This window comes from Melozone crissalis, unplaced genomic scaffold, assembly GCF_028551555.1.
Source record: "Melozone crissalis strain CALT ecotype California unplaced genomic scaffold, PUWL_Pcris_2 ptg000033l_1, whole genome shotgun sequence".
Classification (NCBI taxonomy): Eukaryota; Metazoa; Chordata; class Aves; order Passeriformes; family Passerellidae; genus Melozone; species Melozone crissalis.
The window spans coordinates 9,929,646-9,942,911 of NW_026535811.1; the positions used below are offsets into that span (position 1 = coordinate 9,929,646).

At 41.8% G+C, this 13,266-nt stretch overlaps 1 protein-coding gene across 1 annotated transcript in view; it reads right to left on the reverse strand.

The window, feature by feature from the left end:
• STAB2 (stabilin 2) overlaps positions 1-13,266 on the reverse strand; it is an 80,921-nt gene that overhangs the window by 41,994 nt on the left and 25,661 nt on the right. Inside the window, exons 18-26 of the mRNA XM_054282014.1 lie at positions 12,332-12,481; positions 7,567-7,653; positions 6,954-7,065; positions 5,530-5,710; positions 4,470-4,563; positions 4,139-4,297; positions 3,670-3,765; positions 3,063-3,158; positions 2,033-2,080 (exon numbers count right to left, since the gene is read on the reverse strand). Of these exons, the coding sequence (XP_054137989.1) occupies positions 2,033-2,080; positions 3,063-3,158; positions 3,670-3,765; positions 4,139-4,297; positions 4,470-4,563; positions 5,530-5,710; positions 6,954-7,065; positions 7,567-7,653; positions 12,332-12,481 (1,023 nt within the window). The remainder of the gene's footprint in view (positions 1-2,032; positions 2,081-3,062; positions 3,159-3,669; positions 3,766-4,138; positions 4,298-4,469; positions 4,564-5,529; positions 5,711-6,953; positions 7,066-7,566; positions 7,654-12,331; positions 12,482-13,266) is intronic.

The following is a 13,266-nucleotide window of genomic DNA, read 5'->3' on the forward strand; positions in this document are numbered from 1 at the left end:
CTTCTTGCAGAATAGATTGCCAGCATTGAAAGGGCAGAAATAACGTCCAGGTCAGAATTGGTTTTTATGATGACATCCATAACTTGATCTCCACAAAAGTTAGCCTGTCTCATAGGTTTTGAATGATGCACTTGAGTTTGTTTTTTTTTTTTTAATAGTGGTGATAAATGGAGGTGATAGAGCTAGTGGTTACTAATAAATTCAAGTAATTTGCTCTTCCAGAGCACTCCATGCTGTTCAATAGATGGAAGGACTATGAACCATGATATAAGAAACTCTCATGACACAGTGCTGCCTTTTAGAATAAGACTATTTCACATGGCTGGATTTTTTCCCAGATATCCAAGTTATCTGTGTCCACTAGCACTGCAGTGGAGCTTGCTGCTGACAGCTCTAATTTTAGATGGTGATTGTGAGATCTGTAGCATGCATGAATTAATTTATCTTCCATGTTTTTATCTGCCTTAAAGATGGAAAGAGTTTCAACTGGAGAGGATTTTTTCAGTTGTGTGGAATTTTTTTTTGGAGTGAAATACGGAAAGCTAAATATTTATGTGTGATCTTGCTGAAGATGGGGTTCTCCAAGCTTTTCACAGGCTCCACAGCTTGCCATTTTTGATACTGCAAAATTTGAAGGAGCAATATGAGCTTGGGATCTACCTCTTTGCAGCTGGTATGGAAGCTGTTTTGGATAGTCCTACATTACCCATATTGGGTTTTGAATCAAGGGAAATCAGCTCCCTTAAATAGCTGGGAATTTTGTCCCTGTTAAGATCATCTTTCTTCCTAGCCATCATCCTATCACCTTCAAAATATTTAAATATAGAAAGAGTAACAAACCTCCCCTTCTCATACTTCCTGAGCAGCAAGAAAAGAATTTGGTTATGAAAAGTGGCAAACATCACATTCCTGCTCAAGTACCAAGTTAAAAAACCCCCAAATGGATATGCCTCCCTATTTTGCTCATGTTTGTAGTTACCAGTGTTTATTTGAAGTGATAGCATTTCTCTGAAGTGTAGCAGAAATTTCCACATCAATTGTTGAAACAGATTATACACAATCTTCCCTCTGTTTTGTTCCCCCATTATCTAAAGAGCATATTAGCAGGAGAACAGCATTTCTTATTGTGCCCATTTTTTAAATTCTTTAGTTTCTCTATTCAGTGTCCAGTGCCACAATCTGAGCTCAGGGCCAGGCAGAAAACTAACCTGAATTAACCATGTGGAGCTCTCTTAAGAAGCCCCCTGAGGTGTTCCTTGCAGTTATGTACTTTAATGATCCCCAAGCCATCTACCTGTGAAAAGCCTTAAAGCAGCTGATGTGCTGTGACTTGTGAGGATATTCATTTGCACATCACTGTCCTTTCTTGTTCACCAGGTATTTGCTGAACACTTCTTACATTTAGGGTTTAAGTTCTTGTGGGGGCAGCCAGTTTTGCTCTTTATTCATACAGTTCCAATCACAGTGGGGTAGGACCTTAATGTTACTGCTGCTCCAGTAATAAATGATAGCATGTGATAATAGAGAGTAGATTTTTAGTGTATCCGGAACTTTGGCGTTTGAAACCTACTTTGGTGCTTCCTCCATAATCTGGAGCCGATCAAGTTAATCTTTCCTCACTGAGGTTGTTCAGCCTGGAGAAAAGAAGACTCCAGGGAGACATTTTGTGGCCTTTCAGCACTTACAGGGATCTTGTAAGAAAGGTGGGGCAGACTTTTTAGTAGGACCTTTTGCAAAAGAATAAGGTACAATGGTTACAAACTGAAAAAGGGTTGATTTAGGTTTGATCTTAGAAATAATTTTTTTTTTAACAATGAGGGTGATGAAGCACTGAAGAGGTTGCTTAGGAGTATGGTGGATGACTCATCCCTGGAGACATTCAGGGAAAGGCACCCTGATGTCTCTGCAGATTTTCAGCTTTCTCTCCGTGATGGAAATATTGCTGTGAGGCTCCCATTTCTAAACTCCACAAGATTCATGTATTTCTGCAAACTTGAACGTACTGCAGAAATTAACCATGAAGTGTACTTACATTAACCCACTGGTTAAAAGCAGCTGCTTCTGATAGAGTGGATAGCTCCTGATGAGAGAGAGGAGAGATAAATGAGTTTGTTAGTTATAATTAGCTGTACTAAAGTGCTCTTGACTGTGGGGCAACCCACCATGTCTGGCCTGGCTGATGTGACATGTAGGAGGAGGATGTGTGAAAAGGGATGGAATTAATGGTTTTTTGGGTTTTTTTAATACTTTCTGGTAATGGAAAAGGTGAATTATCAATTCTTGAAAATCAGGCCATGGGTTGCTTAGGTGTGTACCTGACCTTGGTAGGTATTGTGTACTGACCCCAGGCTAAGCATTAATTTCCTGTAACTTTAAACTTAATTCTTCCCTTAAATCCATGCAAAATTGATTGAAATATATGTTGTTTTAGCTGATATTTGTACAGCATCTTATATTTGTACATCACCCAGCCCTTATTCTGCCAGGGTACTTAGAACAGAGATAGATGATTGTATAAGCAGTGGTGGCAGGTAGTGCTGAGAGCCATGTGAGATTATTGCCAGGAGCTGAGACTGAGGACACTTTCATTTTTCCTGTGCTGTTAAATGCATATTTATTTCACCAATTGACTTGCTTTGGTTTTATCTGCCTGTGGGTCAGCACAGTTTGTTTCAACATGATAAACTGATCATTTCCACTGAGAGAGACTGCAGGGCAAAACTTTGGGAGAATTGACGGCTTGGTGCTCCCAGCTGGGAGGTTGGTGCTTAGCACTGGACTCTGGGATTGGTGTTTTCTAATTTGTTTTCAATTTCAAATTTTCAATTTGTTTGAACACAGAAATAGACTCTGCTCCCTTAGGCCCCAAACCACATTTTTAAACACAACAAATAATTTATGAATCAGGTGAGTGTTCCCGCTGGACCATCCTTTGCAGAGATCAGTGGTGGGCATCATATTTTTCTGACTGTTTGTAAAGGTTTTTGCTGTTCTCCCTGGTTAAGATGCAGGGTGGGCCCTGTGCAGCAGGTGCTGTGCCCAGTGCTGACCCCAGCACTTACATCTGCAGCGTTTCCATAGCAGCTCCTGCCGTCCCCCTCGTAGCCCTTTGGGCACACGCACTGCCAGCCACGGGAGGACTCAAACTGACAGGTTGCCTTTGAACCAGAAAGAGAGAATTTGTCAAACAATCACTCCCAACATGTTTGAAGCCCTGTTCTTTAACCTGACTATGGTAGATCCATCCTCTGCTCCCCAGAGCTCCTCACTTTAGCTCTGAGGATGGAACTACAGGACACAGCAGAACACATGCAGCTACTGATAAAGCTGATAGATGCCTGGGTAGAGACTGACTTGGGTAAATATCCCAACAGGATAGTGGATCCAAGTTGCAATTGCTGGTAGAAAACCAGCATTTATTTATTCCAGGCTCAAGATAATCCTTCTGTACTGGCAGATATGGGAGCAGCCCTTGCAGTTTATCCTCAGCTCATGTACTATACTGATGTGGTTCACACAGTTTTTGGTGCTTGTAGAACTGCTTGGAAAGTGCTTTCTCCAAAGGGAATTGCAGGCTTGAAATGGCAAATAAATTCTATGGTGTGCTCACAGGAGGCGAGGTGTGATATGAATCTGAACACTTTGTTCAGGGAATGATTAATTACTCACCAGATGATGGCATTTTCCATTTTGTTCCAGGCACGGGTTTATGGGTGTGCATTCAATTCCATTCCCCTGAAATCCATCCTTACACTTACAGTCATTCTGTCATTTCAATAAAACACAGCAATTCATTAAAATGATTAAAATAGAGTTTATATTCTAGACATGGTGAATTAGTTCCTCTGTGTTTCCATAGCTTGGCATTGACTCCAGTGGAATGACACTGACTAATATCTGCAGAAGACCTTCATACCTGACATCCACTAATGCACTTTCTAAAAATGTGGTTGCTGAAAGAGCAAGGGAAAGGAGGGAACACCGGGACTGGAATTTTAGGAGACTGTTTTGGATAGAGAGCACCATGTGGAAATAACATCATGCCTGTGAGGGAGAGCAGGATTTGGGGAAGAAAGCAGGGTAGGAAGCCCATGGTTGAGGACATGCAATGCAGGTGGCATTGACTGTGAGCACCTACCTGCCCCGGCCCAATGTAGATGCAGGTGGCATTCTGGTGGCACCGTGCCGTGCTGGGCAGCAGGCAGAGGTTGATGGCTGAGCAGTCCCTCCCATCTCCTGTCCATCCTGCCTGGCAAACACATCTGTGCTCCTGTGGGCCTGTCTGAACACACTCAGCCTAGGGGGAGATGCGGAGGCAGCCGTTCAGGACAGCTGCCTGTAGCCATCAGGCTTGTCCGAGCTCTGGAGAAAGAGCCTGGAGCTCCAATGAAAACCGTGACTCTCATGTATAAGTTTCTGGCCAAACCTTTCTCTTTGCTTGCCTTATTGTGGGAAAATAATGTACTTACATTGATATTGCAGCCACCAGGGTTTAAAACAGCACAGGGGTCAGCTTTGGTGCAGCTGAAGCCATCTCCCTCGTAGCCAGGTTTGCAAACACAGCTACAGAGACAAGAGGAGGAAGGAGGCGTTACACGTGACAGGGCAGCTCCAAAGCAAAGTAATTGTTTTCCACTGCAACATGCTATTTATAGGCAGCTAAAAATTGGTAACCTTGGATTCGTGATGCAAGTAGCTCAAGTGTGTACATTATGGGGGTTTTTTTTCCAAAATATTGACTGGGTTAATTGAATCAAATCAGGGATCTATTCTCTGCGTATGAGACAGGGAGTGGGATTAATTCTGAGCTGATGTTATCATTGCAAAGTTGAGCTAACAGCTCTGAAATATTTATGGGCTGGCTTTGCTTTTACTCTCTCAGTTACACAGAAGATGGCTGTGTGTGAGACAATGAGCCCTCCTGTTTCCCTGGGTCCCTCCCCAGTATTAATCTAAATTGGAGGGAATTATTTAAGCACTCAGGATCTGCAGCATCCCCCCTTGTGCTTGTTGTACTCATTATGGATACACTGCAGCAAGAGGCAAACCTGCTGCGTGTGAGGGTGAGCTTGAGGAAGTGCAGGGCAGCTGAAGCAGTAACAGAGTTTTGTGGGCAGGACTGGGGAGCCTGTGCTGAAGTCTGTGGTGCTGTGCAAAACTTACCTGGTCTGACCAGAGTGAGATATCCCTCCTCAAACTGTTGGGAATTTCAAGGCTTAAACTCCTAAATCCCTAAGGGGTGGTTAGAAATAAGAGCTTCCTAAAACCTCTGTGTATGTTAGTAGGAAGGGAGGCTTTTAATCAAGGATCAGATCTGTATGCAACTCTGTGTTAAATATACAAGGTACAGGGTATTAAGAAGTTGTAATTATTTTCCTGCAATTCAAGGCTGATGTGGTGCATGGTTTTGCTTGTTTGCTGTTGCAGTGGCAGCTGTCTGTGCCCTGCTGCCAGGGACTGCTTTTGCCCAGGCAAACAGGAAAGAGCTGCATCACAGTGAATATTAATGGATGCAGGCTGCTGGCTTACCTCACTGAGCCATCACTGAGCTGGCACTCTGCATGTGCATGGCAGAGCTGCAGGGAGGGCTCACAGGGAGCAATCTGCTGCTCACAGAGCTTCCCTGTGTATCCAGCTATGCAGGATCCAGGCAGGCAGCTCCCGTCGCTGTCTGCTCGGTTATCACACTTCCCATTGATGCAGGGGCACTCTGCCAGAGATAAACCACAGTGTGCAATTCCACAGTGGAAAAAGGCATTTGCACTCCCATTTTTGCACTCCCACTTATTATGAATCAGCTTTTCCTATTTTTTTCAAGACTCTCAGCTTTTGCATTTTATCTCACTCTGATGGGGGACTTTTGTTAATCATAGCCACGTCCTTTCAGGTGTGTTTTATGTTTTAAAACCTGTTGTATCTTTACACTGCTTTTATCAATGAACTTCAAAGTGCTTCAGAGAAGTAGGTGCAAAATGCCATGTCCTAGACTATTAAAGTTACTCATTGCATGACTTTTGCCGTGCTTTCAGTGACAGGGTAAGCCTTTAAACATTGAGCCCACAGATCCTCCAGGACCCTCCCCAGCACATTGCTAGGACTGAGTGGATTAGTGCTGCTGGAGGCACAGCAATGTGCCCAAGGGACACAGCAGGAAAGCTTTGTGCATTCCAATGAATGTCAGTCACTAGTCAAGCAAACACTTGTTGCTTTGAGGGACTGGAGTTGAGGCACTACCACAATTCCTCATGGAATTTGTGTCTCAGCTTTTGCCCATGTACCTCTGAACTTTCAAGGGAGCTTTGCTTCATGAATGGCAGGCTGTTTCATAACAAAAAAGACTAAAAATGGTTTTGTAAGTGAGGAGTGTATGAATGTTTGATGTTGTATATGCTGTAGACTCTCAAATGTATTATGGTTTAGATCAGTAGGATTAAATCTGTCAGTGCAGAACTGTAAGCTATAAAATAGATCAGAAATTATTCAGTAAGGGTAGTTAAGTGGTCTAAACACAGCCTGTTTATAGATCTAGTTGTTCTGAGATTACATATGTTTGGCATTGCAGGCAGAATCTGTTCTGTCGTGGGCAATAGCAGATGGGAACAAATAGCAAAAATTTTCTTTTTAATTACTTGTGTGAGGGAGACAATTTAAAAAAACCAATGAATTAGTATAAAATAAGCTATACCCCCTGCAAAAAAAAATTAGAGTATTAAAAAATAAGAGTATCTAAAAAATTTAGAGTATCTAAAAAATTTAGAGTATCTACACAGACCCTGGCCTTACAATTCATCCCTTTGAAATAGAAATGAAAATACCCCAGGAACATCTTGCTCATTTTCCACAGGGACTGTTTAGCAGCCAGGTAACTCCTGCCTAAACACCAGGAGGGTCCAAAAGTCTCTACTGGGGCTGTTGCTCACACTCTTGTGCTGAGGCTGTGGAGCTGCACTTACCTTTGTCACACTGAGGTCCAAATTTGCCAGGGTCTGAGCAGAACTGGCAGCTCAAGCCTTGAAATGCCTCAGAGCAAACACAAGTGCCATTTCCATCCAAGCCATCCATGCACTGTGACGTGGAAGGGAGGTGATGATTATTTATTCAAACAATTCTTTACCCTAGAAAAGAGACTACATGCCTGTCCATATTTTGTGCCTCTGACAGACTCTCAGGAAGAACTCCAGCTTTGCTGAGACAGGTGTTTCAAAGAAAAACTTTCTCTATGCTTTCTCCTTGCTGCTATGTATTCTACCTTTCTTTGCAGTTTTTCTGTGAGAATAATGAGCTGGGGGGGGGGGGGGGGGGTCATTACACTGTGGTGTGCAAATTAAAGTTATGAGAATGGGCTACTCAGCCTTGCCTGTGTGCTGTGTGTTGGAACCCCAGAAATCTGCAATTTGGGCATCTGAGAGGTGACAGATTCCCTTTCCAGCACTGGACACAGAGGAAGGGGGCAGCCCATGTGGAGTCCAACATTCCTGTTGTGCAGAAATGCTCATGGGGCTTTTGGGACACAGCTCATCCTTCCCCCACCCTGGAGTTCAGGGTGCTGCTGGATGCTCTGCTTACCTGCCCATTCCCTGAGCAGGGCTTGGAGAAACCTCCTGGGCATGGTCTGCAGTTAGGGCCAAAGAAGCCTTTGCAACACTTTGGTTCCTGCAAAACAAAGAAAATATCCTATTTTCCAGTGCTTTAGGGCAGAGGCAGTGCACAAAGACCAAATCTTTGTTGTGTTTCAACCCTCTGAGAAATGCCTGCATGGATAACAGTCACTGAAAAGCCTTGTGTTGAACCACAACCAGCTCTGTTAAAAACCAGGAGTGGTGTTGACAGTTCACCAAGGGGATACACAGACCACCAGATATAGTCCTTGTTCTTTTCAGACTCAGTGTTAGCAATCCCCATCCTGTCCCCACTTATGAACAGTGGGTATCTGCCCATAGTGTGTGCAGTCTCATATTTGCCAGTGGGGGTGCAGTGGAATTTGGATGCAGGCAGTTTCCTTGGAATCTGGGATCAGGAACCTCAGGATGTTTCACCCCAGGGAGGTGCTGTGACAGCCAGACATGCTGCCTTGATCTTCCTCCCTCCCCTCTGTACCAGGGTGGGATTTAGCCACCACGGCCTTTTCAGTTTTATGTTGTTTTATTTGTGCAGTGTCTTCTTTGTCTGTTTATTTATAAAGTGTATTTTAAAGGACTGATTTGCCTGTGTGATTCAAGAGAACTAGGAATCGGCAAAAGGCTTACAAAACTTGCAGCTTTTAGACCTCTCTGCCTGTCACTAAGTGGTGCTTAGTAGTGCTTCCCAAAAGTGCAGAAGCCTTTTTAGGAGCCCCAGAAGGGTGTGAGGGTCTCTTAGGGCTGATGATTTCTCCAGAACTGGGCTTCCCAAGCAGTAGTTGGGGTGTGACTCTCCTGACTGTTCCCCACTCATTGTTATCCAATATCATGGGAAATCCTGGGAGCAGGAGAGGATGAGTTGTCCTGTTCTTCATGGGTGAAGGCTGTATGGGAAAATTAATACACCTGGGCTTGGAGCTTTATTTGAAAACTCCTGCATGGCAAAGTATGAGTGAGCTGTTGTCAATAACATCTGACAGCTATTCTGGATTTTCCCTGCTGTTTACCTCTGAGATGTACACCAGCTCCTCTCAGCGTGGTGTTGAAGTGCATGGAAGCTACATGGACATGTCCAAACACCTCTCAACTCCAAAGGAAAGTTCTCCATGTATAAGAGAATACTTTGGAAAACTTTTACATGCATTTCACCTTAAGGAGCTGTAATTCTATAGCTTTGCTGTTATTTGCAGGCCCTAGCACAGCCCATTTTCTGAAAGGTTGGGCATTCAATAATGCACCTCTTTTTTGAGAAAGGCTGGAACATGCACAAAAGGGAAGCATTAGTATTTCTAAGCTATTTAGAGTTCTGTGATACAGTCTTAATATCACAGCATAATTTACCTGGATAATTTACAGAAAGCACCTTGCTGGTATTGCATTTAAAAATGTTATTAAGTTATGTGTTTTTCACTATATGAATTTCCTTTTCGTTATTTCTGACTACTGATTTACAGGACTACTATTAGTGGATTTTTATAAAATGGGGAATAACATTCCTGTGGAAGACAGACTTGAATTTTGTAGCGAAATATTTTTTGTGGAGAAATACGCAGCTAAATTTGCATCTCTTAGATACAAAGCAGATGGGAGATCTTCACTCCTTCCTGAACCTGTGTCTGCAGACTGTTACTTCAGGGAGGATGCTTAATCAAAAGGAAACTTTTAACAGATGTGAGGTCTATTTTAAACATACCCAGTTTATTAACTCCCAAAGCATTGTCATAGTGATTCTCATTCCTAACATCCCCCTCTGCTGAAATAAGACTTGCTTCACCTGAGAAACAAGAGCTCCTATGAAGGATACAGGGAATTTTGCAACAGCAAAAAAAAAATAATGCTGGAATTGTCAAATGATTCAGTCATTACCAAAAAGAGATGAAAGTACCATCTACATTTGTATTTTTTATGCAGTCTCCTGTTTTCATATGTGGTTCTTTTGCTCTCTATATTGGCAGAACAATAACCAAAATATGGGCATGCCTTCCCCCTGTGCCTTTTGTACAGCTGGTGAGTCTGCTGGGGAAATATCTCAGGATGCTCTTGGGATAAAAAGGTGCTATCCCAACTGCTGACATGCATCCTTATGGATGCCATGCCCTGTAAACTTTAAGTACCTCTGTTTTATGAGGTTTTACGTTTCTAAGTGTTCCAGCATGGATCTCGAACCAAAGCACAGCACCCTGGCTGTATCTGCTGGCTCTGATTTTTGAAGAATTGTTGTTCACTTCTACCTTCTCCTTCCTTTCCCCATTTTTCCTTCCCCCACTCCCCTCTTTTAATGAAAGGAAGCTTCCTCAGCAGAAGAAAACAAGGACGTGAATGCACTGGTGTCCTAGACTCAGTATAATCAGTTAAATAATATTGTCTGAGAGTCTAGTGAAGTCTACACATTTAACTTATATGAAAATATATTATTTTTTCCTGGAAAAACACAGATTAATTGAGTCTAGAATGCAGGCACTGTGAACAGAAATTTGTCCTGTGTATAGGTGGCAAAGAGAAAAATATTTGTTGCTTCCCCGTGGTAGATCTTGTACTCCATTATGATCCAGCGGTACATAGATTTATTTTTTTTGTCTTCACCCTTTGGTTGCTTTTCCTGACTAACTAATTTATCACCATGGGGTGGTGACAGAGTCTGGCAATTGCATTACTGAGGAGATATAAACTCCATTGGCAGATTTAAAGGGGAATTCTCTACAAGCAATAACCTCAGAGAGGCTGAACCTTTCCGAGTGTGGATATGGAGTTTGTCAAAGCTGTTGTCCTTGTGACTGTCAATATTTTGTTTTTCAATCAAGTTAGCACAAATCCTAGAGCAGCATCCATTGTGTTACATGACTGTTTTGTAGCCATTGAACAGGAGACCAGAAACCTGAATTATGTCACTTTTCCCATAGATTTATCACTGAGGCTGTGGGGAAAGAATCAGGTACTGGTTTGGATTTAGTAGTCCCTCATATTGTACAGGACTTGAAGGAATAAAGGATCAGAATTACAAAAGCATTTGTGCAGGAATTAGCTGAGGTACCAATACCACTACTATGCTTTCAAGGTATTATAAAAGCTCTTTTACAAGCTGCACAGTCATGTCTGAAGCTGACATAATAGGGTCTTGCCTTTGTGCTTCTGAAAATTCCTGTAAGTGAGCCTTTACCCCTCTAGAACCTAAAAATCAGGCTGATTGTTGTGGGCAATGTTTCCCTCTGTTGATGTTGCTCTCCTTGATGCTCAGTGCCACTTGGTGTCACCTACTCAGTCCCTTCCTCCCCCTGGAATGGTTACATGGATAGGTATGCATCAGCCCAAAGGTTTCATCTTTAGGGATGCAAAGTTCTTCTAAATGTGTAGATCTACCAGTTCCTACAGGGTTTGTGTCTTTTAACTCTTTAAAACTATCAGTGTTTATTAGGTGCTGTTACTCCGTTTTTGAGAGTGATGGGAATGCTTGGTCAGAGTGAAAATTGCAAAAGCCATTGCTCCTTTGTGTTTTCCTAGCCAGCAGTGCTCTGCTTAAATCTTGGAATTTATAACCGTATTTTAAACTATGCAGGAAGCTTTCAAGGCTGACAAAAGTTCCTAACCTAAATTTAATAAAATATAATTATTAAATAATTATATATTATTTAATTTATAATTTTTGGGAATATATAATATATAATGTTTGGGGAATAATTTTTGTGACCGACAGCATTCGTTTTGTCTTTAAATAAATTTTTGTCAATTACTTTAGGATAGATTGAGGTTGGACATAATTTTTAGGTAGGTTTTTTGGTAAGGAATTCAGATTACTGGAGTGTTCTGGGTATGGATTGCTTTTTGCATCAGAGATTGCTGCTTGGAGCTCTGCCTGGCTTATGATTATATTGCACATACAGCACTTCGTAGTTTCTGCCAGAGGTAACAGATTTTACTGCCAGTGTTTTCTCCATTACATTTTGATGCTGTCCAGCTCTGCTGGGAACCCCTTTGCAGGCTGTGGCTCTGGACTGTTGCAAGCTTAGGACATTAAATGTTTTCCTTTTGTCACTGGCCCAGATGTGGGCTTGAACCTGGTCCAGAGGCAGCTCAAGGGGCTGTGCTTACTCCAAGGCAAAGTTTGGTCTGACATTCAGCCCTCTTACCAGAAACAGCATCTCAGTGTTACCAAGTAAAGGCCTGCACTGTGTTACCCAAGTGAGCAAAGTTTGTCAGAACCCGCCCTTTTAAATGGGAGAAGTTTTGTTTCTGGAGGAAAGCAGGGCTAGGAGAAATGGTGGCTGCTGAAAATGACATGTTTCTAATATATAAATATAAAATTATTATGCTAATATTTTAACTTGCTGTTTCCTTTCCTTGCAATTTATTATAAATTAAAATATTGGTCTGGAGTAGTTTCCCCGAGAAACAAGGAGTAGTTTTCCCTGAGAACATGACACTTTGTAAATTCCCATGTACTTGTGTGCACAGATGGGATTCAGGAACTGGAGGAAAGAAACACAGGGTATTTCAAAGGGTTAATGAAACAACTAGATTTTTTAAATTTGGTATAGGATGTGTTCATATGAGCTCCCTGTTTGCAGTACTGCTAGGCTGGTGGCCATTGATTTATTTATTTCCAAAAAATACCTCTTTCAAATGGATGATATCAGAGAAAGTTAGCAAAGTGAAGAGGAAGCTGGAATGCTTTCTTTGGGGGAGTTGGAGACACAGATTCATTGTGATTCTCTTACCTTTGTGAGCTGACTTGTCTCCTCACACCAGTGCGGTAGGATTGGAACAATTGTGGGTGGGATGAGAATGCCCTCAAGGATATAAATGCGACCATTTTTTGCAACAATATCTGTTTCTTCCACTTTTTCTCCACTCGCCAAGATTTGTCCCTATGAAACAATAAATTATTATTGATAATAATGTGTTTTTAGCTCCTCAGTTTCTGATGATTTAATTTTAAATGTTTGAAATTACTTTCTAGTCATGCTTCTTCTGAATTTGCTATCTATTTATTATTATGCTTGTTTATGCAAGAAGTTCACATACATTGTGTGTTTTCTTGAATACTGGTTTTCAACAGAGGTATCCAAAGTTTTTCTATGAATCTGCCCTGTCAGCCTGTGTAACTGGGCAATAAGAGACTGGCCAAAATGGGAAAATTGCTGATGACTTCAGGCACTGATTTCAGTGGGTTTAAGCATGCCTTGGTGTTCTCTCTGACAGAGGAGGGGGAAAGTGAGAGGGAGTCTGGGATCTGTCCAAATTCACAGGAGAGAAGTATAAAAAATATTTTTCTGCATTTACTCCTGCAGCTGCTCTGCCCTTACAAGAATTTTTATAGTGCATCTCTACTCCAGAAGAGGAGGGAGCTAACCTAACAGATCAGCTTGGTTTTGCACAAGTACTGATGAATTAATACAATTAAAAATGTGTTCACTAGGAATATCGGGATCAGAGACTATAATATTACAGAGAGAAAAAGAATATTTTTCTGTGCACTGATAAATGTTTAAAATTACTAAAATATGTAACAGAATGATTTTAAATAGATTTTTTTTTTAAATAAGGCAGAGCATGAATGAGAATCATTCCTGGACTGTGGATAAGGACCAAAACCCCTGTAGGCTGTCCTTGTATACCAATCATTTGCTCTGCATCCTTTATAAAATTAATA